This window comes from Manis javanica, chromosome 10 (assembly GCF_040802235.1).
Source record: "Manis javanica isolate MJ-LG chromosome 10, MJ_LKY, whole genome shotgun sequence".
NCBI classification, from domain to species: Eukaryota; Metazoa; Chordata; class Mammalia; order Pholidota; family Manidae; genus Manis; species Manis javanica.
In genome coordinates, this window is record NC_133165.1 from 114,436,807 (window position 1) to 114,463,419 (window position 26,613).

Consider the following 26,613-nt stretch of genomic DNA (forward strand, 5'->3'; position numbering starts at 1 on the left):
CCCAGCTCCCTCGCCCAGCTCGTCCCAGGCTGCTCCCTGTGGGCCCCCTGTTCCTCCCATCTTCCTCCTGCCTCTGCTCAGGTGCCATCTCCTCCAACAGGCCTCCCAGTCCCTGATCCCCAGGGGCCCCTGATCTCTGTCCCCAAACTACCTTTTTTCAATAGACTTTTCTTTTTTAACAGCTTTTTTCTATTGATTTTCAGGAAAATAGCAAAGACATTACCGAGAGTTCCTATATGCCCACACCCGTTTTCCTCTCTTAACATCTTACATCAGCCTGGTACATTCATTATATTAACAACCCAACATTGACACGTTATTAACTACGTCCCTGCTTTATGCAGACTTCTTTAGTTTTTACCTGCTGTCCTCTCTCTGTCCAGGACCCCATCCAGGAGCCCACATGGCATTTAGTTGTCATGTGGCCTTAGCTCCTCTGGACTGGGACAGTTTCTCAGATTTCTTTTGTTCTTGATGACCTTGAGTGTTTTGAGGAGTATTGGTCAGGAATTTTGTAGAATGTCCCTGTATTGGGATTTGTGTGATGTTTTTCTCAGGGTAGCCTCTGGTCATGGATTTGGGGGAAGACCACAGAGGTGAAGGACCCCTCCCAGCACATCACATCAGGGGCCTGCCATCTACATGACTGATCCCTATGCCATTGACCTTGATCACCCAGTGGAGCTGTGTTCATCAGGGTTCTCTCATTTTTCTCTATTTTCCTTCATAACATTGACTATAGCCTGAAAATGTGTATATTTGTTTGTTTTGAATGTCTGATTAGAATGTTAGGGCCTCAAGGACAGAGGCCCCCCTCTGTCTTATTTATTCCCTGAGTCTGGCACATAGTGGGTGCTCAGAAAAATAATTAACTCAATGCTTGCTGACAGAACTCCAGTGCCAGGCAGGGAGCAGTGGGTACTGGGGACAGAGCTACAGACTGTGACAGAACAAAAGCTCCTCCCCATAAGGAGCAGAGAGTCCACTAGGAGATCATTGCAAACAAAGATGCGTCCCCCTTGTCAATGTGAACCAGGTCAGGGAAGAGGAGCCTCGAATACAGTGGCAGTCATGATGAAGGATGAGGCCTGGGTGGGGTGAGACAGTCCCAGAATGATACAGCAGCTTGAGACCTGCGGGATGAGTGAGAGCTGGGGAGGCAGTGGGGGAGGGGCATGTGTTCAGGGTGGAAGGAATAGCATGTGAAAAGGTCCTGAGGCAGAGAGGAGCTTGGGGTATTTGGAGAAGACCAGCAGGGAGGCAGGATGCTCAGTTTGGGGTTATGACATTGGCTCAGGGAGGTAGTTTAGGCAAGGACAGTCATCGCAGGGAGGGTCAGAAGTGGACCCAGTTACGAAGTAGATAGAAGTAGGGTGAGGTGGTAAAGTCCAGGTTCCTGAAACTGGTGGACTGCGTCCTCCCTGGAAAAGGAGCAGGTTTGGGTGATGAGGAGTTCTTTTACATACTCCCATAGAATACACGGGCATTGAGATCATGCAGAAGTGGGCCGTACGTATGTTTAGGGGTTTAGGAACAGTGTTGGAGTTGCAGGAGGGCATGAGCTGGCCTTGGAAGAGAGTGGAGGGCGAGCAGGGGAGTTCTCCAGAGTGAGGCCTCAGGAACATGCCCTTTAAGGTCAGGAGGCAGTGGCAGTGTTGGGGAGGACCCCCAGGGAAACTGGGAGGGTAGTCGAGGAGGCTGCGCGCCAGGTGAGCGTGGCCTCTGAGGGTGTGCGCCTGAAGACAGGAGGGGGCAGCCTTCTGGGAGCGGTGGCGTCCTGTCGCCTGTGGAGGGACTCAAGTCCAGCTGCCAGGCTCCCAGGCCACTGCTTTCTCCCCACACCGCCCACCTGAGCCTCGGGGGGGGTGACGGGACAGGGAGACAGATGGGACCGGGAGGCAGACAGACGGCTAGAGCAGTGGGGCCGGCTTGTCCTGCCGATGGTTAGGGATGGCTTTGAGCAGACCCAACACCACGGCTGCTCACCTCTTTCCTCCTCCGATCCTCTAGTTAATGTTTGCTCCTTCTCTTCACGGGATTGTGTGTCTGATTTAATGTTTTTGAGTTAATGGGAAAATAGAACATACTTCACAGAAATTGGCTTTGTGGCCAATTTTGCGGGTTGTAACTATTTCAAAAAGTGACAAAGAACATTATATTCTGGATTTGTGTCCTTTTATTCATCTCAGAGAGGGGCAATTAACTCCTACATCCATAAGATTATTGGGACCAATTAGCTGGTTTTATTAGTTTTGTTCAGGAAAATCATGGACTGTTTTTGATCAGGTTTGTTCAGGTGTCCATTTTATTTTGTGGAGAAGTGCCTTAAACAACATTGGCCACATGGAATTCTGTTCAGTGGGGAAGCCAATTTCTCCATAGGTGTTTTCATAATTGAACTGTCTTTTTTTATGATACGTCATCAGTGAATTGAATGGAAGGCTTTGGAGGAAGGCTCGTCTGGAGAAGTGAGCGTGTGGCCATGTAAAAACCTGTACACCCATGGTCACAGCAAGGTTATTTGCAATTGCCAGAGAGGTGACAACCCATGTCGGTCCCTCCCTGCTTCTGACCCACAGACAAGGGAGGAGACGCGATGGGATAGTGAAGATCTGAAAGGGTCAGCCAGCCAGGGGACTCGAGGCGTAAGAGCACAAGAGCGGTGCGGAGAGGGCACCCTTCGTATTTATTGAGCACATACATGTTAACAACAACAGAATTCTGTGGGGGGGACTTAATAGACAACCATTAACTCTAAACTTAATCCTCAGAGTCTCCAGTCTCCTGGGGCGCGACGTCTTACACGGTATTGAAACAATAGCAAGGGCAGTTAGGTCACAGAAACTGTTTTGGTCTTGTTTGTTCTGTTCCTGATCACTTATCAGGAGTTACAGGAAAAATAATCAAGTCATATATGATTATGCACTTGATTTCTATACTTGATTTATGTATTAATCCCACAACCCGGATGTTCACAAGTGGGTCAGTCAGATGTGGTCTCTGTGTACTGTGGAATATAATTCAGCCGTAGAAAGGAATGAAGCACACAGCCTCATGGGTGAGCCTTGGAAGCGTCATGCTAAGTGAAAGGAGCCAGACACAAAAGATCATATATGATTCCATTTATACACAATGTCCAGAATAGGCAAATCTGTAGAGAGAGAAAACAGCTTAGTGATTGGAAGGAACTGGGGAGGGGGGAAATGGGTATGGGGTTTCTTTCTGGGGTGATGGTCACACAACTTTGCGAGTTACTGACAATCACTGAACTGTACACTGGAAAAGGTGAGTTGTGTGGTATGTGAATTCTCTCCATAAAGCTGTTAAAAGAGTAGGTACTCAGAGCTTGTTGCTGACGGGCCACCAGGATCCCTCTCTGCAGCTCAGGGTGACCAGGCTGTTTGGGTGCAGGTCTCACGGCAGGAGAGCGAGGGACATTTATGGCTGCCTGAGCTCCCGCGGCCCCGCGGGCAATGCTACTCACATGTACCCATTCTCCACCCTCCTCCAAGCCAGGGGAGCCGTGTCGGCATTTCCTTCTCTGGAGTATTTCCCCAGCTCCCAAGTCTGCTACGAGGAGGCCTCTTCTCTCAGGAATCCCCAGTCTGGGGTGGGAGAGGCCCCTCGCCTATCCATCCCCTCCTGGCCTCTGAGCCCAGGGCACCTCCGGGTCCGGATTCAGTGTCCTGTGCTCGCCCTGGTTGTCGCCTCGGTCCGCGCGGTATGGACGAGCAAGGCCCTCACTCCTGCCTCTCCCCAGGTTCTCACGGACTGGGTCAGCGACGTCCTGGTGGAGGAGAGGATCATCGTGAAGCAGCTGGAGGAGGACCTCTACGATGGCCAGGTGCTCCAGAAGCTCTTGGGTGAGTCCACAGGCCGGGCGGCACCCCAGCCCCACAGACGGCCACAGCTCGGGGCAGCCCCGGGCCAAGCCTCACGGCCTCAGAGCTGACTCAGCACGCAGCCCGGATCCCACAGCTCCCGGGTGGGATCCCGGGCCCTGGGCTTCAGGTCAGCCGTCCCCATCCTTTCTCCAGTGAGCGTTCTCATAGCGCCGCAGCAGGTCCCCCACAGCCTCCAGAGCTGCCTGTGGCTTCTGTGCTTTTGGCTGCGTGTGCCCAAGGGGGCACAGAGATGGGGCAAGAATGGGTGCTGCTTCCTCTCTGGGCCAGCCCTCCTGCCAGCCCTGCGCCATTCCACGTCCATCTGTGTGCACCTGCTGGCCTGGGCCAGCTCATCCGGGATCAGAGGTGGCAGGAGTGGGTAGGTCCCCAGCAGGTGTTTTGTGAGCAAGCTGTGTACTTGGGGGTGTGACTTGGAGGGAAGTGGGATGTGAATACAGGCAGCGTTTTCATGTTTGTGGAAGCTCGTTACTGGAATGATGGCCGCAGGGCCCTGAGCGTGGTGCCCAGCTGTGGTCTGGAGTCATTCTGTTAATTAAAAGACAAAGAGAAGAACACTTAGAGCGGGGCTGCTGAGTCCTCCGGGTCCCTCGGAGCAATGACAGGCAGTAATCTGTGCCGACCAGGTCTGGGAACAAAGCCCTGCGGTTTCCTTACCTGCACAGATTGGGGCTCCTTCTACAGCAAGTGAATGAGTGTTTGTCGGGATCTGTTGGGCACCATCTAAAGTCTCCAGAAGGGCCCAGCTGTTTGCTGAACCATCTCTCAGTCCCCAAGAAGCTCTGATATACTTTCAGGGTCCCCAAGTGCCCTGTGAGGGTGGCCTCAAGGACTCAGTGCCCCCTTGTACCAGAGATCACACACTTCCGAAAGGTCAAGAGGGGATCCCACCCTCAGCACTGGGGTTGGCAGATCTGCTCTGGGCACGAGACTCGGGTGGGCTCACCTGTCTCTCCATCGTTATGATGGTGGGCGAGCCGAATGCAGGAGGAGTGGTGGTGAGGCTCAGGGGTGCTGTTCTGGCGGGAGAGGTACTGCGGGAAAGCAGACAGGAGGGGCTGAGACCGGAGAGGGATGACCCCGAACCACGGGTTTTAGCACCTGCAGACATGGAGGGCATGGTCCTGTCTCCTCGGCTTGGCATCTGCATCATTCCTGGACCCTGGGCAGGGCCTGCGTGCTCTGTCTGCACAGTGGCTCTCACAGACCATCTGATCTTGGAGAGAAACCTGTGGGGTTGTGCAGAGGGGAGCCGGGCCGCCTCTCTTGCTCTGAAGGACACGGTGACGGATGGCCCACACATTGTTTTGTCCTGATTCAGCCTTGTTCTCAAACGGCACGTTTGGAGGAGAAACGGTTTGTGTTTGTTTTGGTCACTCCTTCGTTTGCCGAATGAAGGCTCACTGGTGTGCTATGCGGCAGGTGCGGGTCCAGACTCGGGAGATGCTATGGTAACGAGAGGGGTACCCCCCGCCCCAGCCCTGTGTGTGTTCTGGTGGAGGGAAGACAGAGAAGCCTTGTGGGGTGGTCCAGCCGACGACCTGAAGAGGGGTTTTGAGAGTGGCAGCGCTAGGAAGATGAGCGAGTTCTGGGTGGAGAGCAGTTAGGTTGGGTGGAGGGGCTGGGCCCTGGGGAGGTGCCATCTGAGCAGACAGCTGCACAGCTAGCCTTGGAGAAATGTTCCAGGCTGAGACTCTGAAGGGAAGGAGAGTCTGCAGTGTTCTAAGAGTGGTGAAGGGAGACAGCAGGTGATGGTCGGGGAGGTGAGACGAGGCCAGACCGTGTCCGGCGCTGGCAGACAAAGGCTTTTATTCCAAGGGACAGGAAGACACTCGAGGTTCTGAGCAGGACTGTGAAGTGATCTGAGTTAGGGTTTAGAAGGTCCGTTGGGCTTCTGGGTGCAGAGTGGAGGGGAGAAGGTCAGGGGTGAGAGCCAAGAGATCAGTCAGGTTGTATTACAGCAGCCCAGGCATCGGAGAAGCGGCTCAGACGCAGGTGGAAGTGTGGGTGTGGGGAGGTATTTTGGAGGTTAGAGCTGCCACGAATCGAGACTGATGGCCAGGTGTGTGGCCTGAACACCTGGTGAATGATGCGGCCCCAGTAGTAGTGCCGGGGCAGAATGAGGGGTGAGGGCTTCCTCTGCAGCGGCTGAGACCCATCCCACTCAAGTCAGCGCAGTCAGGGTGGAGCTCAGCTGCACAGACGTGACATTTAACGCTACGGGACCAAGGGCCTCGCCTGGAGAGGTGTTCATAAGGAATGTTCAAATTCATTGTCCGGCTGAAAGTGGAGTGACTGAGCCCTGGCAGTTCTGTCTGGCTGAATCAGGAAGCCCTGTGGTACGAGAATGAACTTCTGTGGTATGAGAATAAATCTGAAATGTTATCAAGATTGTTTAATAACTATCACAACTGTATTATGAAAAACGTCGGTCAGAGGTTTGATGTTCCCATTGGTAGCACTGGTGTGGCCGTTCTTGCACCATCCGCAGCTGGGCTGCTCTGGGATGCGTCTGGCTGCCGAAATGAAAGACACACATTTTCAGCAGAGAAGGGCGAGGGCTGTGTCCATCTTAGGCTAACACCGTCTGCAAGGATTCTGCTGATGGGGATGCTGCCCCGGGCCATCAGCTTTCCTTCCTCTCTGTGGTGAAGACCTAGCTCCCTTGCATTCTTGGACTTGAAGAGTTGGCAGTTGGTGACAATGCTCTTTTACTGAAATGGTCCCTCACACCGATGCTTTGCTCCCTGCCTGAAGGAGATGCGTGCTCATATTTTCAGAAACAAACCCTAGTGTTGCAACTCACTCATATTTTTCCTCTCTGACTCTTTGCACCTATGGCTTTACCTACCCAGTCCCTTGAAAAAAACTGTGTCCCTAAGCCTTAGATCTAGCAGTGTGGCTGGCTCTCAGGATCAGAGGACAGCTTCTGAATTGGCATCTGCTTCTCAGCCTTGCTTGTCTGCAGGTGGTGCCGGCAGCTCCCTGGAGGAGAGCATCTTTACAGAGCAGGTATTAGGTGAGAAGTCCTTGCCTGTCCTTTTGGTCCCCTCTTCAATTGGTCCCAGCAAATGCACCGGTTGCTCTGAAGCTGCCGTGGGTGTCAGTGAGTCCTGCTGCGTCCGTTTTATTATCTGCAGAGCATATCTTTGGCTCAGGCAGCCTGCTTATGGTTGAGTGGCTTCACTTCCATCTTGTTTGAAAACCTTGCATAAGTATTTGATAAGGCAATTCTAAGACCCCTCTTAGGTCAAACCACTTGACATATCACTCTGGCGGAAGGAAAGAACAATGGGAGAAGAAGGTTCACATATAAACAGAACATCAGAATGTCTTGCCTGGTTAATTAACGGTGTCACACTGATAAGATGCAGCGGGAACCTCCGTGATCACAGGGTCCTCGTGCCCAGGGATACTGGGAATAGGCATTCGGCTCTTCATGTTCCAGAGGGGGAAGCCAAAGGCACCTAGGAGATTTTGGCTGAATGCCCAGGCCGAAGCTGACTTCCGAGCATCTGGAGAGAGAGAACGGGTCTCTGGACGGGCGCCGGCCGGTCAGCAGCCGGTGGTCAGGAAAAGGAGCAGCCAGCACAGGAGTGTGAAGTGTCTGGCTGTGAGGAGCGGGCCGGGAGCAGGGTTGTTCTGGAGGGACAGAGGAGCGGTGTTTCAAGAGGCAGGGATGATGGAGATGAGGACAGAGAATGGGCCTCTGGCTTTGGCCATGTGGGATTGCTGAGTGTGAGTCACCAGTAGGACCCCAGATGTGTCGCTCTTCCTGAGAGCAGATGGTGGAAGCAACTACATTCTCTCGACCACATGGCAGGTTTCAGTGGGTGTAATTCTTCTGCATTTGCCATGTTACCCCCAAGACAGACCCTCTGTGGGCAGAGCGAGGGTGCCCGTGATGGACAGCTGAGGGGCTCCCAGGCTGGCTGTTGCCTGCTTCTAACTCAGCACACCCTTCTTGCAGACGGCGGGCCCTTCCTCGTCCAAGTGCTCCCAGCCCCATGTTGGCCATCACCCACATTTGCCTGCCACGTCTGAGAATCTGCTCCATTGTCCACTGTCCCGTCCTCTCAGCTTCCACGTGGTCACTCATCATCGCATCTGGCTGCAGAAAGCTCTGAGCTGCTTGTGTAGCCCAGCAGTGGCTGCCTGGCGATGCTGCCAGCCCAGCACCCTGTTCTTCCCCACACAGCCCCCGGGCACAGCCAGTCCCCTTGCTTTGTCTAACGGGCCAAGTTGTGTCCTTCCAGAATTCACAAGTTGATGTCCTATCTCCCAGGACCTCAGAATTGGAATGTGTTTGAAGTTGGAGTCTTTAAGATGTAATTAAGTTAAAATGAAGTCACACGGGTGGACCCTAAACCCATATGCCTGGTGTCCTTTTGAGAAGAGAAGACTGGGACACAAACATACACTTGGAAGCACCACCACGTGAGCACCATATGCAAGCCAAGGAGAGAGGCCTCAGGAGCAGTCAGGTCTGCCGACACCTTGATCTCGGACTTCTACCCTCCGGGACCATGAGGAAGTAAATTTCCACCATTTAAGGCCCCCAGCCTGTGTCACTTGGTCTGTGGCGCTTTGTGATGGCAGCCCTAGCAGCCTCCTACACCGCCATCAACTCCTCCTCCACCCCGGGGATCATGGCTACGTTCAGTCTGCAGGGGTGGCTGGTGGAAGGGGACAGCAGAGGCGTGCTGGGCTTGGGCTCCCTGGCTGTCCGTGGGCAACACTCTCGACCACCTGCCTTTCTTCCTCCTCCTTCCTTCCCCGGGGGCCCCTGCTCTGCCCAGTATGGCTGGTGAACACCTGGGGACCTGCAGTGTATTTTCAGGGTGTTCATACACATGCGCAGCTGGGGATTATTCAGCTAGGCCCTACCAGATGCAGGTGGAGGGAACTCTGAGCGTGTAAGCCGGAGTCATTTCATCCCCTGCAGGCTGCGTTTTGCCTGTTGCACTCACAGTCCCCAGCCTGGTGTTGTTCAGGTGTGGCCATCTCCCCACTGGAGACCCCACCTGCCTGCGCCACATCCTGCCCTAGGACGGTGCCTGGTACACAGTCGGTGCTGCCAGCCTCTGTGAGCAAATGGCTGAGTGAGCAAGTGTCCCGAGATGCTCTGGGATTGTGTTATCCTGGAGCCGCATGACAACTGTTCACCTGTCCTACCTGATGGAGGGAGGGCTTGGGGGAGAGAAGACTAAAGTAGCAGGGCCTCTGGTGAAAACGCCTTAAATGGAATTTTGCTGGGGACCACTTGCAAGATGGAAACCCATTGGCGACCAGGTTGAGCTCAACTAGAGTTAGGGACCTCCCTCCTGTCAGCGCATGCCCTGCTCCGCGCCCTGCCCTTTGTAATCGCTGTGTCACCTCTGTTGTTTTGCAGAAGAGATCTATTGGGAAACACCTGGGTCTTAGAATAAATGAATAGGAAGGAATCCTGGGGATCCTTCCTCACCTTGCTCCTTAGCAGGTGTGGGGTCCGGTGTCCCCTACTGTTCTGCTTGGGAAGGAATGGCAGGCTCACCGGCCTTAGTCTGAGTAATGGAATCAACCAGATGTGACCGTTCTTGTCCGGCTCTTCTGGGTTGCCCCCTGCTCACTCTTGGTAATAAAACAGTAGCAGGGATCTGTGAACATCTAACAATTCTTCTTATCATTGTGTCTTATCCAGAGAAGGAATAGCGGGAGCATCAGAGTGCAGAGAGGCAGGAGGCAGGATCTAACACCTTCGTGTCTTATTTATTAAAGGCCTCTTCCCCCTGAACTGCCCGCACAGCCTCTCGCCTCCAGTCCCATTCCCTGCACGCCACGTCGTAGCCTCTCAACTGCACCTCAAATCCGTTGTAAAAAAACCCTGCATTTTTTCCATTTTATGTGCATAGAATTTTCCCAAGTGGGACAGCCACAGCTCCGTCTTTGAGCTTCCCAGCCCTCTTTTCATTCTGGAGTACTTTTCTAAGAAATACGAGTGACTTGTAAGTTGAAGGCTTCACGACTCAACATCCTGCAAACTCCCGTGGTCGCGTGATGATCCGCTCCGCTTTGGCGCTGGTCAGGGAGGGGACTGCCTTGTGGCCAGTTGACTGGGCAGCCCTGAGTCCCTCCAGCTTTTCCTGATACTCTGCCTCTTGGCTTTTGACTTTCCTGTTGCAGAAAAACTGGCCGGCTGCAAGCTGAATGTGGCCGAGGTGACACAGTCTGAAATAGGACAAAAACAGAAGCTGCAGACAGTGCTGGAAGCTGTGCACGGCCTGCTGCGGCCCCATGGCTGGGCGCTCCAGTGGACCGTTGACTGTGAGTAGCCTCTGCGGACAGGGAGCCCGTCCTCTCAGCTTCCACATGGTCACCCATCATCGCATCTGGTCTTGCATTTTAAAAACCAGCTCGCACTCCCGCTCCGGAGAGGCAGCTCTGGGAGGAGAAAGCCAGAACCCCCTTTCTAGGGAGCTTGTTGGTAAGGGACTAAGTCACACCCAGCATTCTCTGTGTTTGTAGTGCTTTAGAGTACAGAGGAGTCCTTTCTCCCTGGGTGAATTGAGAGAGACTTCCAGAACAAGGATGGGAGTTTGGCTTATAAGACAGGAGAAGCTCTGGAGGGGGTTCTTGCAAGGGACCCCAGCCCAGATACCAATGGCACCAACAGCAAATGAGCTGTGTTACTGATGACCCCCCAGAGGAGGTCTCAGGAGGTGGTTGATGCTAGTCTCTGGAATATTGGCAGGCCTGCTGGTGTTAGGAATATGTGGCATTGCAGTATCTCCAGCCAAGACATGAACTCCGGAAGGTGAAGAACTAAACCAAGAGAGGCTGGAAAGTTGTTTGTCCTGCCCCCACCCCGCCCCCCATCCTCGGTGCACGGCAGGAGGGCAGGCCTCGGGGCTCTCCGTGCCTTGGGGGCCCTGTGCGGTGGGGGGACGAGCTGCAGGCTGTGGTTAGGAGGTTTGCACTGGTTTCTTGGCACTGAGACCTGGGTCAGTCCCAGGACAGCCTCATGGGCTGTGGGGGGTCTCCTACCCTGTAAACCCCTGCGGGGGAGGGATTACAACCACACCCTGGTCCCTGTCTCGGAGAAGAGTGAGCCGAGCTGGCAGTGGCAGCCAGGGCCGCAGCAGGGCAGGGTTCACATATCCCAAAGCATCATTTGCCCTGCAGCCTACCCTGTGGAGACAGCTGATTGCATAGATGGACAGCTTTTTAAGTGCCAGAGATAATGACGCACATTATTGTGATGGGTAGATGGCCAGGGTGACCTGCTTTTCATGATCTTTCCCCTTCTCCTGTGCTAATTTTACTTTCCTGCCCATTACTTCTCCTTATCACTCCTCAATTTACCCTTTTCAAGAACATCATGCTCTTGAAAGTGATTACACAAGTCACCTTAGGCCAACAGGAAAGAAAAATTAGAACTCAATTCATACAGGGTGCTCATCAGCTCTCCTCATTTCCCCGTGGCCTGCGGTTTTCCTCCGAGGTCTCGCTTAGATGCAGTTTCATTGCCTTGTGGATGTGGGCTCAGGGTTCCTATATAACCTGATCTAAGGCAGCTCCCTTCTTCCCTCCCCCGCGAAAAGCAATTCATGGGAAGAACCTGGTGGCCATCCTGCACCTGCTCGTGTCCCTGGCCATGCACTTCAGGGCTCCGATCCGCCTTCCTGAGCACGTCTCCGTCCAAGTGGTGGTCGTGCGGGTGAGTGTCACGGCGGTCAGCCTGCCTGCCATCCAGCGAGAGGCACCACGGCTTTTTCCTCCCGTGCATTTCCTGCTTTCTGTTGCTTTGTTTTTTCTTCCCCAAGAGGCTACCTTCTATTTTTCCCTTTTGACAAAATGTATGCTTTGCCCTGGCTTGGAGATGAGCAATTGGCACAGGAACAATGGCATTGATTTGCAGCGAGGCAGATTCAAAGGCGTGGGGGTGTGGAGGTTTAATTTCACACATTTTTTGAAAAGAACATTCATTTCTCTCCAAAACCAAGTCGTTGGAATTCAGTCCTCTTGAATGAGCCTATTACTCACTGGTGAGGTTGAGCCCAGCGGTAGGAAATAGATACCCTGATTAAGGCTTCTGCGTGTTCCCCCCGCATGGCAGCCGTCAGAACCGGGAGCTGTTCGTTAGGGCCCTTTTCTCTTGCTTCACGTGGGGAAATGTAACCAGGAGCCAGGGGCCTCCTGACCGAGAAGGAGCAGATTTCCTGGCCGCTTCCCTCCGTTTAAGGGGACAGACCCTACTCTGGCTTTGTGTTTGCGGTTTTGTCCAGTAAGTGTGTATTAGGTGCCTACTATGTACCTGGCACTCTGCACTGGTTATCGGGGACACAGACTGAGGAAAATACAGTCAGTTCCTGCCGGAACCTCGGCTTGTGCCAGAGCATTGAGGTTATGCTCAGAACCTGGATGTCTCGCCTGTTTATACACTTGATTTCCAGCTCCAGGCGCCCTCTGGTTTTTAAACTTACCGGCCCTGTGGTCTTTGCATTCTGCAAGGCTCTGCCTGATCCCGTGTTTCCCAAAGCTGCCTGGCCCCTGTGTTACCTGGGGAGCTCAGCCCTACCCTGACCACAAGAATGCCCCCTTGCATTAGGGGAGGGTTACCTGCTCTTGGCCCCATTAGATTCCTGAGGAGGGATGTTCATGGGCGGTGGTGGGGATGAGGAGGGGGCCGCTCCTGCCACCCGCATCGTGGGTGCTCCCTTGGGGCCGCCAGCGGGAAAGGCTTCCTGAGGACATGTGGGAATGTGGTTCCCAAACCCGTGGACGTCAGACCCAGGCCCCATGAGCGCTGTGCAGCTTGGCAATTAGTGTATTTCCTTTCAGGCCTGCACTTTATTCCAAGAAAATCTTTCGGGTTTATGGAATGTTTTCCTGACCCGGGCAAGCACTTGTTGGGGCTTCCTGCTTTGACCTGGGTTAAGGAAGGATTCGCTGGGCTTTGCCCAAAGTGGAATGAATCAGTCCCAGGCCTAGCCAGCTCAGACCTCGGAAGCCTTCCTCCCAGACCTTAGAGCTGCCCCTGCCTTCCCCAGGGGGCCCCTGGCCTGTCCCTCCACGTCCAGTTATCCAATCTGAGATGCAAGATGCAAGCTGCTGGAGGGACAGACAGACGGCAAGTGCCTCATTTACCACCTAGCGTTGTGGCCTCAGGAGGTCGCTTGATTTCTCTGAACTGCAATGATTTCCCCATGAAATTGAGGTTATACTATAAACGTTAAACAACACATTTGGCTTCTTGTGTCCCACACCGAGCCTGGGCCTGTTACCTGGTAGGTGCCTGATGCTCATTTGACGTGTGATTATGTGTGTAAAATATCTCCGAACCTCCCTCGGTGGGCTGTCCTGAGAGTCAGCCGGGGTGAGGCCGTGAGAAAGCTGACAGCCGCCCTCCACGGTGACTCTTCACTCACCAGCGCCAGGGGTGCGAGGTCCCTGGAGACTGAACTCGGGTGGGTTGGGAAGCTCAGGTCTCAAGAGCTGTCTGCCATGGGCTGGCAGTAGGGAGTGAGCTCCCTGTCCCTTAGGGGCTCATGATGGTGGTTGGGTTAGCTGGCCCCCAAGCTCCCCTCTGGGGGTCCCCCAGGGTGTCCCCCCTCCACCATTTCCTCTGCTGTAACAAAATACCAGGCTGGGTGGCAAAGCACCAGACGCGTGTTCCCTCCCAACCGTGGAGCCCACGTGTGGACCAGGGAGTCGGCAGCCGCCAGCGAGAATCCCTCTTGTTCTCCTCCGGCTCCTGGCTGTCCCGGGCTCCTTGGCTGGAGACGTAGCCCCTGAGTCACGTGACCTTTAGCCTCTGTGTCCATGTTTCTTTGTCTATTGTCTCTTCTTGAAAGGATACCAGTCATACTGGATTTAGGACCCACCCTAGTCCATTATGGCCTCATCTTAACTAATTATATCTTCAAAGACCCTATTTCCAAATAAGGCCACATTCAGAGGCTCTGAATGGATACAACATCCGGAGACGTCCCAGTGCATGTCCCGTATGGGGTGCTGCCCTGTGGTGTGGGTGCTTTTGTGCCCCTACCTCTCCCAGCTGCCAGATGCAGAGGACAGATCCCTTTGGGACTACGGTACTTCTCCTAAGACCCCCACAGATGCCAGCCTGCAGAGCCATGTGGAGAATCCAGGGTGGATGGGAAGTTGGGGAGCAGGTTCTAGCCACTGAAAGGGTCACCTCCTCGGGTGTGGCTGCACAGTTCCTTTGTCACCCCTAATGTGGTCTCGGCTGCAGGGCCATTCGCATGTGGCTTCCGCTGCCCTGTTGGTGATGCCCTTCCTCCTGTCCTTTCCGCCTACCCAGGTGTTTGTGTATTTACTTGTTCCTTTGGGGTTTTCAGAAGCGGGAAGGCCTGCTGCACTCCAGCCATGTCACGGAGGAGCTGACCACAACCACGGAGTAAGTGGGCCCTGCGTCAGCCAGGGACGAGGACACCCATGTCCTGTAGCCTTAGGCTAAGATTTTCATTCAAGAGTTGGCCTAGCTTTCCATCTTCCAAGCACTTTCTTCAAAGTTGGTTTGGTTTTTTTTGTTGTTGTTGTTGAGGAAGGGCAAGACAGCCATTTGATTTGGTGTTTAAATGAGGAATTCCACATCTTTTATTTCTTCCAAACAGAAGAATCAGCAAATATGTGTGGCATAGGAAGGCTGGTGAGGTGAATGGGGCAGTGCCTGGGATGTGGCACATGCTCTCCCTGAACTTACGTGGGCTGCCTGCACTCTCTTCTGGACTGAGATGGAGAATGATAAATAGAATAGATCACGTCCAAAGTCTCTTATAAGGAAGGAAAGGACAGGGGGAAGTTTTACTCATTGGATTTTGATATAATATAGTAGGTCCACCGAGGTCTTCAGTTTCTGATGTGAGAACTGGGTTAGTCTTCAAAGCTTCGGGTTTTCTGTTCCTTGTTTTATTTAGAGGATGAGCTGAGGAGGAGGGAGGGAGGGCCTGGAAGGGCCTCAGGGTGGTTGTAGGGACCGTCCCAGTTCCTTGATCCATGTCCATTAGCTCTGTCAGAGGGAACGAGCCCCATGTCTGCAGTAGAACTTGCCTTTGAGGCAGTGCTGAGCCACATCTCGTCTCTTGTAAAGCCAGAGGGCAGTTTTCACAGTCTGAAAGGCTTCAAATCTATTGAAAATAGCAAATCAAATGGTATATTTTGAGCATGGTTTTTAGGAGGTCTTAGACACTCTATTATGGATCTTTGAAATTCATTGTATTTGTGTCTCTCGGCTAAACCTGCTTCAGATGAAACAGATCATTAAAAATTGATCATCCCTACTAACCCACCCGCTCTGTTCACGGAGGGTTAATTACCATGTCATGAATTCATGTATGGTCCTTCAAAACTCGGAGCTGACACAGGAAATCACTCCGAGTGCAGGGGCTGTCAGGTAGATTGGAGACGCTGACCCACGTGTGCTCCCATCTGTTCCAAGCCCATGGGAGGGAACTGGGGTGGGGGGAGATGGGGAAGGAAGGCCAGAGATGTGCTGAGCCTGGCACACTGCTTGGCCTGTTCTGGAGCAGCAGGCGGCAGCTGGAGAGGAACTGGGAGTGGGATGGCATCTCAGTCGTGCATTATTATATAACAGACCACTCCGAACCTAGTAGCTTAAGACAACAGTTGCTCTGTGTGCTGACAGTTCGTGGGCCAGCAGGCCGGGCTGGGCTCACCTGGGTGGGTCTTCGGCTAGCCTGGTGGTTGGCGCAGGCCGTGGGAGCACCTCCATCTCTCTACACATCCCTTGTCCTCGTGAAGCCAGGATTCCCCCCAGGATGCCCTCAGAGTGCCAGGCCAGGGAGGGGGGCCACAGGCCCCTTGGGCCCCCACACACTGTGTCCTTGCATTCTGGGGATCATAGCAAGTCACCAGGTCATCTCAGATTGGAGAAGGGGAGGCATCCTGCCCCTCGGTGGATGGGGGCAGCCAGGCCCCTTGCTGTGGGGAGCAGGCAGCCATGGGAAGAGGCTGTCTGTCCCGTGCTGTCTCTGCGGGGCAAGGGAACCTGAGGGAGGGCAGCAGCAGGAGTTGGAGCTCTATGGTTGGCGCTGGGCAGGTGGGAGTGGCCTGAACAATTCACAGCAGTCACCAGCACGCAGAGGGCCTACTGTGCACTGGGCAGAGAGGCAGGTGCTTCAGACATGGTTCCTCTCCTCAAGGGCTGTGGTCTAGGTGGTGAGAAAAGGGTGTGTCCACAGAAATGTGAACTCCAGCCCAGGGAGCTGGTGGGAAGTGCTGTGTGGCTCTACGGGGATTTCAGGGCGAGAGGGAGCGCCCCAAACTCAGGGGAGAGATTTCTAGTAGAGGCTACCCAGCCTCTCTGCCTCCGGGTTTGCTGTATCCTGTCCCGTCTTCTCTGTATGGCCACAGCAGATCTGGCGGAGCCTGAACCATCAGATGTCTGCCCCAAATCGTCAGGGCTGCCCCACCTGCCTCCAGGCCACATCTGGCTTTTGTGCTCCTGGCGCACCACAGATCCACCTTTATAGTTTCCTGAGGTGTCTTCCTTGCTCCCACCTACCTCAGCATCCTTCCCATTTCTCTTTCTAGAGGCAGCTCAGGTCACCTCCTCCAGGAAGCCCTCCTGACTGCCAAGACAGCTTCCTTTTAGTTCCTGTAGCATCTACATGTCACATGTAGGGTGCACACGGGCTGTACTGAAGTGTGGTCTTCTGTGTGCAGGGCCACGGAGCATTTATTTCTGTATGTCCCTGGCCTGCACATATCAGGTACTCAAGGGAGTATTTGTCAAATAAGATGGGTCCAAAGGACTTGAGTCTGGAAGGATCTGGGAACAAAATTAAGATCTCTTGCCCCTGGGGAGGTAGCGTGTGGAAGGGAGGTGGCCCAGTGCACTTGCACCCCTTCAGGAGAACCCCATTGTCTGTCCTCAGTGGGTCTGCCTTGTGCCCACTGGACATCAGGGCCCAGCCTGGGGTTCCTCAGACCCTGTGGTTTTGTGATTCCCTGGAAGTACAGCAGGCTTACTCCCTGAAATGTGGCCCTGGGTCACCTGCACCCTAGTATCTTAATATTTACCATTCAATGGCTGCTAGAAGGCCTGTGTTCTGCTGAAATGGTCTCCACACCAACCAGTCCCATGATTTAAATAGCACCCCAAATGGCATTAAAGGGTGGTTTAAATAAAGGTGCAAATGTTAGTAGTCCTCCTAAGCACCTCTTATTTGTCAAGGCAGCAGGACAGAGTGTATCAAAACAAGGCTTACATTTTTATAAGTAGCCCTTCAGCTGGGGGGCTTGGGGCCCCGACCTTTAGGTCACCCTCCATCAGGCTGCTTATAGGCTGTGTTCTGAGTGGCCCCTAATGACAGCTCCCTCTGTTCTCATTCACAGGGCAATGATGGGCCGATTTGGTAAGTAACGGGGTGGCGGGAGCCTGAGGCTGCCAAGCACTTCAGGGCTGCCCCAGGAAGGCCCTCTCGGGGGGATGCACGACCCTGGGTGGGTCTCACTGCTCCCACCAGTCTGGATCTTAGTGCTTAGAAAGCATGCACGTCCCTGTGGGCCCTGCACCTGTGCCTTGCATCTCAGAGCCGGGTGGTGATACTGATATAGTGGGAGGTTGGCGAAGTGAATGGGGAACAGGGAAGTGCCTGGGATGTGGCACCTGCTCTCCCTGGCAGGGACCAGAGCAGGGAGGGCAACCAGGACGCAGGAGGGTGGAGATGTCCGCTGGAATGTGGAGCCTATTAGCCCCCGGGAGAGGCCTTCCTCTTGGCTGTACTTTCCTACAGTTTTCCACCTTAAACTCTCCTGAGCATAGGCCTGCTCAGAGGCAGCCTTGACTCTGCTCCCTGCTGACGTCTGTGAGGTGGGGCCGGGGGGCTGGCTGCGGGATGGTGTGAGATAATGAATAAACAAAAAACTCAGCCCAGCCCTCTTTCTCGGGGGTGGTTCCTGCTGTTAGGCTCCTCTGGCTGTTCCCAAGGAGCTGTCCTGCGAAAGCCCCATGGCCCCATCGTCATCTCAGCAGGGTGACAGGTAAAGGGACTGCAGTGATGGCACTTGATCCCTCCAGGAGGGACATTCCCGCCGCGAGCTAGGTCACTGCTTTGGGGACTGTTTCAAAACAGAGAGCTCCCCCGCACTGAGTTCTCCGGTGAGCGGAGAGGGGAGCCCAGCGGCTAGAAGGAGCCAGGGAGGCCAGGGAGAAGGTCCTGGCAGGCCTTGCGAGCCTGCCTCCCTGGGGCTGGTCCTGCAGCTGCGGGGGAGGGGGCCGCCCCAGAGGCCTGCCCAGGCTTGGCCACAGGGCTCCACAGCCTCCTGGTTATCATGGGGACCCGTGGCACACCACGGCCGCTTGCGTATGGAAGGGGATGCAGCTCTTGAAGTCTCAAAGTCTTGAATGAGAGAAAATGCAAGGGTTGTTTGTCCTGAAGCTTTCCTGAGCAGGCCCTACGCTGTGTGGGGCAATTCAGTTTTCACTGTTGCTTTTTGCAGTATCAATTTGGTTATTTTTAATGTCATTATTAAAAAACAAAACAAGGAAGAGAAAAGGAAACTCTCCTGTGTCCAGTTGCTGAGGACAACCGAAGTGAGGGTGCAGCTCCCCAGCCAGCGTGGGCCTGGAGGGGCTGGACGCCTGGTAGAGGGCCCACGGAAGGGTCCAGGGCTCTCTTCTGTGCCCACCCCTCCTGCCCGAGGCGGCTCAGACCCTGTGGGACTGTAGCGGCGTAGAGGGGATGAGAGTGGGGCCTCAGAGCATTTTTGTGTGGTGTCTTTTTCAGGAGCTGTCTCATCATGTTTGGGATGGGCCTCCGTTGAGGTCTGGGGCCCTGGGGAGTCAGTCCAGTTGGGGGCTGGGTATAGATATGTGGCGGAGAAGCTGAGAAGCTCTGCACCCCTGAACGAGTGCTTTGGGGCCTGCAGTGCAGGATGGTAGGGCCCCGGGAACCAGCCAGGTGTCACGGTCTGAAACACGGACTCAGCTGCCACCCGAGCATTCAGGGCAGGGGCCATGCCACCGGGAAGTGCGAGTGGTTCTCATTACTCCATGGCCGCCTCTGTGCTTGCGAAGAGCAAACAGGCTATTAGTGGATGGCAGGCAATTAGTTCTGCCTGCAGTTTCAGCTTCTGCTGACGCAGGTTCCAGCCCTCCTGGGCACCTAGACTGGCAGCCTACGGCCCTTTTCCCCTGGGGGCCTGTGGCACCCCTGAGCTCTAAGTCCCACTGAGCCTGGGCCTGCTCACCTTCCCCTGGTGCTGGGCCCCACCCTCCCCTCGAGTTGGTTCCTCTGCACCCATGTTGGGTGGTGCTTCCTAAACCACCCCTCAACCCTCCCCGACTTCGGCCTGAGCTAAAACCACGGCCCCCTCAGACTACCCTTCTGGACGCCCCTTGCCTCTCCCCTGCACGTCCAGTGGCCCTTGCTGCTCTGAAGACACCCTAGGATGTCCCCAAACCTGAAATGCTCTCCCTCTAGATTCCCTGGGGCTCAGTCCCAGCTGCTCCAGCTCTCTGCTCAAATGTCACTGTCGGGAGGCCCTCCCTGATTGCCCTGCCTCCACAGGCCTTATTTCTTCACTCATGTCTGCACACCGGGAGTGCTTGGCAAGCCCTGCCATGTGCCTGGACAGTCTGGGGTCCCAGGCCCTTCCCTCCCCTTCACGCACAGGAACTTGAACTGTAACCTTCTGTAGGCTGGAGCCCTGGGCCACAGGCTTCAGGAGCTTCCAGAATACCAGGCAGACCCTCCTTGGCTAACGTCTGCCTGCTGGGCTTGGCCAGGAGCTGTGTTCTCGGCCTCACATGAGCACACTGACCTGGGAAGGGAAGGCTCCACCCTGCCCTCTGGGGCTCCCCCTTACACCTGCCTCCCAGCTGAGGTGGGGTGGGAGGCCCTTCTCCCCAGGGATGTTGGGAGCTGCAGCCTGATCTCCATGGCAACGGGTTTGCTGGCTCCTCCACAGGCAGCCCTTCCAGTGCCTGGGCTTTGGGATGTGGGGGGAGGGAGGAGAAGCTTCCTTCCTCTTCCCTCCGGGTATCCCCCCTCACCTTCCGCTTTCTGTCAACAGAGCTTGTTTTAAACTCTGCAGCCAGATTCCTCCATTCCTGGTCCCCACCCTCTGCGGCTCCTCACCCTGCAGGGCTCAGCCCCTCTTAGGCTCCCTCACAGGCCACCATCTGGAACCCACTCTTGCCTCCTTGTGCCTCTCTGCACTCTGTGCCCTCTGCTGGAATGCCCTTCCTCTTGTCCCAGCCAGTCCCAGTTCAGATGTCAGCGCTCCCTGGGAGGCCCTCCTCCGCCCCCGGCCCTATGCCCGTGGGCCCCAAACTCTGGCGTGTCCAGGGGCTGGGCTGGTAACCTGAGAGAGAGAAGTGGCTAGAATGTCAAGTGATGGCCACGAGCTGCCCTGCAGCCTTGTGCTGGGTGGTGGTGGGGACTGGTGGGGCCTGGAGCAGACTGGGGGCCCGCACCCCACTTCCACGGGCGGCTCACTGATGCCGGTGGGCATGTGGGTTCGAGTTGCCACAGTACCAGTTCAAGAGAAACCAGAGTCAGAACTTCTGGACAAGTCTTCAATTTAAAAAAATATTGGCTCAAAAACAACTTTGGACTAAACCGAGCATCCCTGCGGTTGAACTTGGCACACCTCAGTGGATTTGGTACCTTCCCACATCCTTTCTGGCATTTTTAAGTACCTGCCCTCTTCGTGCCACCCTGGTTTATCCACTGTGTCCTCTGCTGGTGCCCCTCCCGGGGCTGGGCTGCACCCTGTGGTCTCCATGACGTCCGCAGAGCCTGCGGAGGGCGGTTCACGTGGGGTCAGGACGAGAGGGCCGCTCCTGTGCTTGGCCCTTCACTGTCTTGTTTAATTCATGTGCCAGTGGTGAGGTAGGGACTGTTTTTACTTCCTCTGTAAAGAGGAGGATGCAGGTTTAGGGAGGGAAGCACTTGCCTAAAGCCACAGGACTCTGAAGTCAGGCAGCTGGGGTTTGAACTCGGCTGTTTTCATGCCGAAGGCTGGGCATACCCCAGGGCACAAGGAAGGCTGGCCCAGGCCATGTGACGCAGCCCCAGTCCTCCCCATCCCGGTGCCAGGGAGCGAGGTGCAGGGTGGCAGGCCCCCGGGCCCTCTGGTGCCTCCCCTGCACGCCTTCCCTCTGTGAGCCCAGCGGTGGCTCAGCTAAATATACCCGGCTGACGTCAAGCGCTGTACTGTTCCCAGGGTTTTTCTCAAGCTGCATATAAAGTTTGTGTTCTGCTTTGTAAAGATTTAGCTTTTTTTTTCCTTCTTAGCAGACTGTCTTATTGAGTATAATCTGACTTTGATGATTATAAAAAGAATTTACACTGTTGTGGTGGAAAAGCTGGAGGAGGGTGCTCCCTGGGCCGGGCCTCTCCTTGTGTTGGCCAAGGAAGCAGGGCGCCCCTCCCCCACGGCCCCCTCCACGACACGTGTGTGCACACAGTGGGCACACTCGCCCACACGCCTTCCTCTTTGCCTCTCACCCTCCTTGCCCACCCTCATCCCCAAGGCCAGGGAGGAGGCTGGCTGGGCCGGCCGGGGAGCAGGCTTGCCCACAAGGGCCGATGCACCCTTCAAGATGCCCGCCAGGAACAGCCCTGGCCGGCTGGCCTTCTCCGGCCACGGCCTGTGCTCTTCCCATTTCTTTGCTCCTTCTCTGTGAGTCCGGCTGGGCGGTCCTGAAGCAGGCCCTGGGCCAGCTCTGCTTCTGGGCCTCTGGCACCTCCGGACAGGCAGAGGAGACTTCCTATCCCCATCCGTCCCGCTGGGCTCTCCGGAATTCTGGGTCGGCCTTTGGGCCCAAGCCCTGGCTGGCGGTGAGGCCCTCTCTGCCGGCTGAGGTCCTCGGAGCCGTTTGCCCCCAGGCGTCTTGAGAGGATGGCTGGTTCCTTGACAACAGGAGCTGGGGCCCCAGGGCCTTCCGAATGTCCCTCTCCTGCCCCCTCGGCCCTGGCAGTGACTCCCTGGGGCCCTGCGTCCACTCTGGAGACCTCAGCCCTCCTGCCTGGGGCCAGGCTTCAGTGGCCCCCTCCATATGACCCTGTCCCAGCAGTGCCAGCCTAGAACCAGGCACCTGTCCCCCAGCCAGCCATGCTGCTTTCTCATCTGCTTAGAGCAGCATTGATTTGGCCTCCAGCGGCCTCACGTTGGAAAGGGAAGGGATGGGTTCTGGGTGCCTGGGAGGGCACGGCTGGGCCCGTGCATGGCAGTAGCGTTGGTTAGAACTTTTCTGGGAGAAGGAAGTTGGTCGGGACACAGAGGGAGGCCATGTCAGGCCTTGCAGATGTTCTCATACACAGGACATCCCAGAAGAGCTGCTGCGGATTCTGGGGCAGGGTCTCCTGGTGTGTTTTTAGTGCTGGATGTGGGCCCCACCGTTCCAGGAGCCAGAGACAGTGTGTCCAGGGAGCCAGCAACACAGCAGTCCCAGCTTGAGGAGCTGACAGTCCAGCAGATAACACACAGCAGGCAAATTAAAATGCACTCTTAAGTAGTGATTAAGTGCTGTGCAACGTACGACCAGAGTAACAGGCCAGAGAGCAGAAGTGGGGTGCTCTTTTAGACACAGATGGTCATGGAAGGCCCCTTAGAGGAGGTGATAGCTGAGAGCCACCTGGAGGAAGCGGGGCAGGTGAACAGCAGATGCAAAGGCCCTGTGGTGGGCGTGTGAAGGAGGAGCATCCAGGAAGCCACACATCCAGGAAGCCAGCTGGTGGAGTCAGGGAGGGGAGCAGGGGTGACTCTGAGCCCGGTGGATCCTGTGGGCCCACAGGAGAGGGAGTGAATTTTATTCTAAGAGGGATGAAGAGCCTTGGAGAGTTTTAGCCAGGGCAGGGATAGAGAGGGGAAAGAAAGGATTCAGTTTACACTTGAAGGGGCTCCTGTCTGCCAGGGAGAATGCATCGGAAGGGCCCGGAGCCGAGGAGGGAGCCCGGCCAAGCAGCGGGCTGTGGCTGCCCCTGGGTGGGGCGACGGGGCTTGTATGGGGGTGGCAGCCAGGACAAAGCGGGTGGGGCGGTCAGACTTACCGACCAAATCTGCTAATAGCCAAGGAGTGTGGGGAAGGAAGAGAGGCATCCGGCCCTCGGATGCGATGGGGATGGGTACCCAAGTGCTGCCTGAGGATTTCGCTTTACCAGATAGAAGCCGGGTTAGAATGAACCAGAGAAGCGTCTTTCCCTTGGTTCTCCTCATCAGCCCCCGCCCTTCAGTTCTGGTGGGAATTAAAAGGATTCTAGGCAGGCTGAATGTCCCGTGGGATGGGCAGGTGTGGGGCAGCACTGTGTCCCCCTGAGCCTGTCTCCTGTGTCTCTCACGTGTCCACGCAGAGCGGGACGCCTTCGACACCCTCTTCGACCACGCCCCGGACAAGCTCAGCGTGGTGAAGAAGGTAAGCTCCTGCTTAGAGTGTTTTGCTGCGTCTCCAGGCTTTTTTACGGCGTGTGCTCCATGCTGGGAAGAAGGTGGGGAAATGTTTGAAATCTCTGAAATGTTTGCCACATGGATTGAAGTGTAATTATAGTTGAAAATGTAACTACAGTGCATAAAATTAGCACCTTTTAACTCAACATCTCTGCTCCCTGGGTATCTTCCTGCCCACCCGCCCCACTTGTGTTGAGTGAATTACCCAGCCAGCACTAGCCTGGCGGTTCATTCCGACTCAGGGCTTTTTTTCAATGTGGAAATGTTTTTAAGCATGCCAACCTGCTGGCTCTCGCTGGCCTCATTACCAGGAAGCTGCACTCACCCAGCTCACCCAGTCAACAGGCAGGCCTCTGCGGCAGAGCTGTTCTGTGCGTGCATTTGGCCTGACTCCCCTTCAGACAGGAGCACAAAGCCCAGGCCCTTCAGCAGCCCAGGCAGCCAGCTGGCAAATCTATGGATGAAAAAACCCACATGACCTGAGGCTCTGGAGTCAGGGGCTGGGGAATGATAAGCTTCCTGGGGGGATCTGTTAGGAAGGCTTGTTCTCCCCCAAAAAGAATGGAGACTCACCTCACTACACATTTGGTGTCTGAGTGCATGCAGACATCTCAGTCGGGGACTCAGAGGTGCGATGGATGCTATTCTTGCCTTCCTGTAAAATCCCAGGAATGGTGCTTTCTGCCCATGACCTAGGGGAGGGTCTTCTTTGTCTAGAATAACTTCTCCAAACAGGCTTCTTAATGCAGGACTTCTTAGAGCCCTTAACGTGCTGACATGCCTTGGAATTTTTCAAGAGGAGATTTGGTAGGAAGCATTTTCTAAACTTCTTTGTTGATAGTGAGATCTGTTTGTTTATTTTGGGATAAAACATGTTAAATTCCCATGAAACCCACTTTTGGAAAATACTGGTCCAGGGTGGGACGATATTGTTAGTTCTTGGAAGCATTTGGCAAAAGGCGGGTAGACCCATCCCAGTGGTCCTTTTGGGGTGGAGCTTTCTTAGCATCCTTAGGTCATTAACACTGGGGCCTTGAAATACTGCCCCCTACCCTCACCCGGCCACGTCCGGCCCCCAGGAACCCCAAGAGAACACACTCCATATATGCACAAGGAGCAGCTTCAAATCTGGTTCACTCATCATCTCTATGACCTGAGGCAGATTACACCCCCTGGCCTCAGTTTCCCCATCTGTCAGGACAGAGGCAGTGCCCGCCTCTCAGGGTGCCGTGAGAGTAGCGTGACAGTGTCTGTGCAGTGGCCCAGCGTGCAGGACACGGTCACTGAATTATGTTGACTATGACATGGTATTATGTTCCTCTTTCACTCATTTTTTGAAAAGACCTATTTTGAGCCCTGTGGACCCCAGCAATGAACATGACGAAATCCTTCTGTTTGTCTGACAGCTCCGGCCCCCAGCCTGGCCCTTCCCCACCCCCACATCAGGATTGCTTTGTTAGTGGTTCCCCATACCCCAGAATAAAATCGAGGGGATGCTGCCCACCTGTCCAGGATCACCCGCTTCTACACTTTCCCATCCCACCCACACCCAGCACAACCCGAAGACTCCATAGGGTTTGCTCCTGTGTACATGGCCTGGGTGCCTGCTTGGCCCACTGCCCCACCATCTCCCACTGGGCCACCTCCAGGCACAGCTGCCATGCCCCTGCCCCTCCACGGCTTCAGGGAACCACATGCCTGTTCTTGTCTGCTTATCAAACCTCCCTCTGGTGCATATTCCACATGCCTTGCTATCTCTCTTTATTTCTCTGTCACCTTCCCCAAGTGTATATGTAGAATTATTTTGCAGGCTCTCCTGGGTGGGACTCTGTCTTTGTGTTCCCAGCACCAACCAGAGTGCTTGGCACATAGTAGCTGCTCAGTAAATTTGTCTTGAATGAATAAGGAAGTGGCATTGTGCCTCTGGGTAGGGAAGATTGAACTTGGTATTGAGTTCCCATTGAAGTTGGGTTTGATTGCTGATAAAAGTGATAAGTGACAAGTTTTACACTTGTGCTAGAGAGGAGAGGCCAGTGACCCTTAGACAAATATAACAGGGCTCAGAAAATCCCTGCTTCTGTGAGATAAAGCCCTGGATGGAATCTGTCTGTTTACTGAGACTGTGAATGACAATCCTAGATAGCCTTTCTCTTTCAGCCTTTTGTGGTTCAAGGTGACATCTAGGTCACATTTAAGAAGGTAATTTTCTTCCCCTGACAATTTTATCTTTTTAAGGGCACCGAATATGCTTCGATAGGATTATTAAATATGCTCATGTGTAGATAAGCATGTGTGCATGTGGGTCGGTGAATAGAGATGGGTGTTTTCTTCTCCATCTGGGGGAGACTTAGGCATCATCCCATTCAAACCAAGGGTTATTGTAAGAACATCTAATTTTAAACACGAGCCTTCCAGTTTAGCAAACAGAGGAAATTATGGAAGAGTTTCTCAAAGCCGGTGATGGCAGATGTTGGGTTGGGTCCGCCGCCCCGTACGGGAGCTGAATCCCTCACTCATGGCCCCACATCGTTGTCTTGCAGTCGCTCATCACATTTGTGAACAAGCAACTAAATAAGCTGAATTTGGAGGTGACAGAGCTCGAGACCCAGGTAAGCAGAGCCCCAGTTGCAGGGTCCTTTGTCCTGGGGTCGTGTTCAGCCAGCTTTCTGATGCCAGGTGGGCCGTGTGCACGGGGCAGGCGCCGCCTTGTTCACCGGAGCGGGAGTGCCCGCCCTGTGGCCAAAGAGCCGCAGCCCCGCCACCCTCCTTCTCTCAGAGCCCCTGTCTGAGTTCCCTGAGCCCCTGTAACTTGTGCCATGGGCTGAGTGGCCTAAGCAGGAGACATTGATGTCCTCACCGTCCGGAGCTGGAGGTCCTGGATCGAGGTGTCAGCAGGGCTGAGGCGGAGGGGCTCCAGGCCTCTCCCCCAGCCTCTGGGGCTTTGCCTACTGTCGCAGATGGACCAGCCAGACCTCTGTTTTCATCTTCATGTGGCTTTCTCCTTGTGTGCTTGTCTGTGTCCACATTTCCCCTTTGTGTAAGAACACCGCTTACATTGTGTTAGGGCCACCTAATGACTAATGACCTTCTTAACTTGATTACTTCAGTAAAGACTATTTCCAAATAAAGTCACATTCATAGGTACTGGGGGTTAGGACTTCAGCATGTCTTATTTGGGGGGACACAGTTCAGCTCATATTTCCCTCCAAGATGCCACTACAGGCCCACCAAAGGGCTTTGTGCATGCAGGTCCCCTGGTCTGGAATGTGCTGTCCCCCCACTTCTGCTGTCT

The 26,613-nt window shown here is 54.7% G+C and overlaps 1 protein-coding gene across 6 annotated transcripts in view; it reads left to right on the forward strand.

The window, feature by feature from the left end:
- The window catches only part of PARVB (parvin beta), a 103,089-nt gene that overhangs the window by 64,449 nt on the left and 12,027 nt on the right, over nt 1-26,613 (forward strand). For 5 of the 6 annotated variants that reach the window (XM_037006808.2, XM_037006811.2, XM_037006807.2 and 2 more), the window contains exons 4-10: nt 3,761-3,863; nt 10,065-10,205; nt 11,483-11,598; nt 14,243-14,301; nt 17,262-17,281; nt 23,228-23,289; nt 25,862-25,930. In XM_037006808.2, coding sequence (XP_036862703.1) covers nt 3,761-3,863; nt 10,065-10,205; nt 11,483-11,598; nt 14,243-14,301; nt 17,262-17,281; nt 23,228-23,289; nt 25,862-25,930 — 570 coding nt within the window. The remainder of the gene's footprint in view (nt 1-3,760; nt 3,864-10,064; nt 10,206-11,482; nt 11,599-14,242; nt 14,302-17,261; nt 17,282-23,227; nt 23,290-25,861; nt 25,931-26,613) is intronic. The other variant, XM_073214000.1, reaches the window with a different exon arrangement.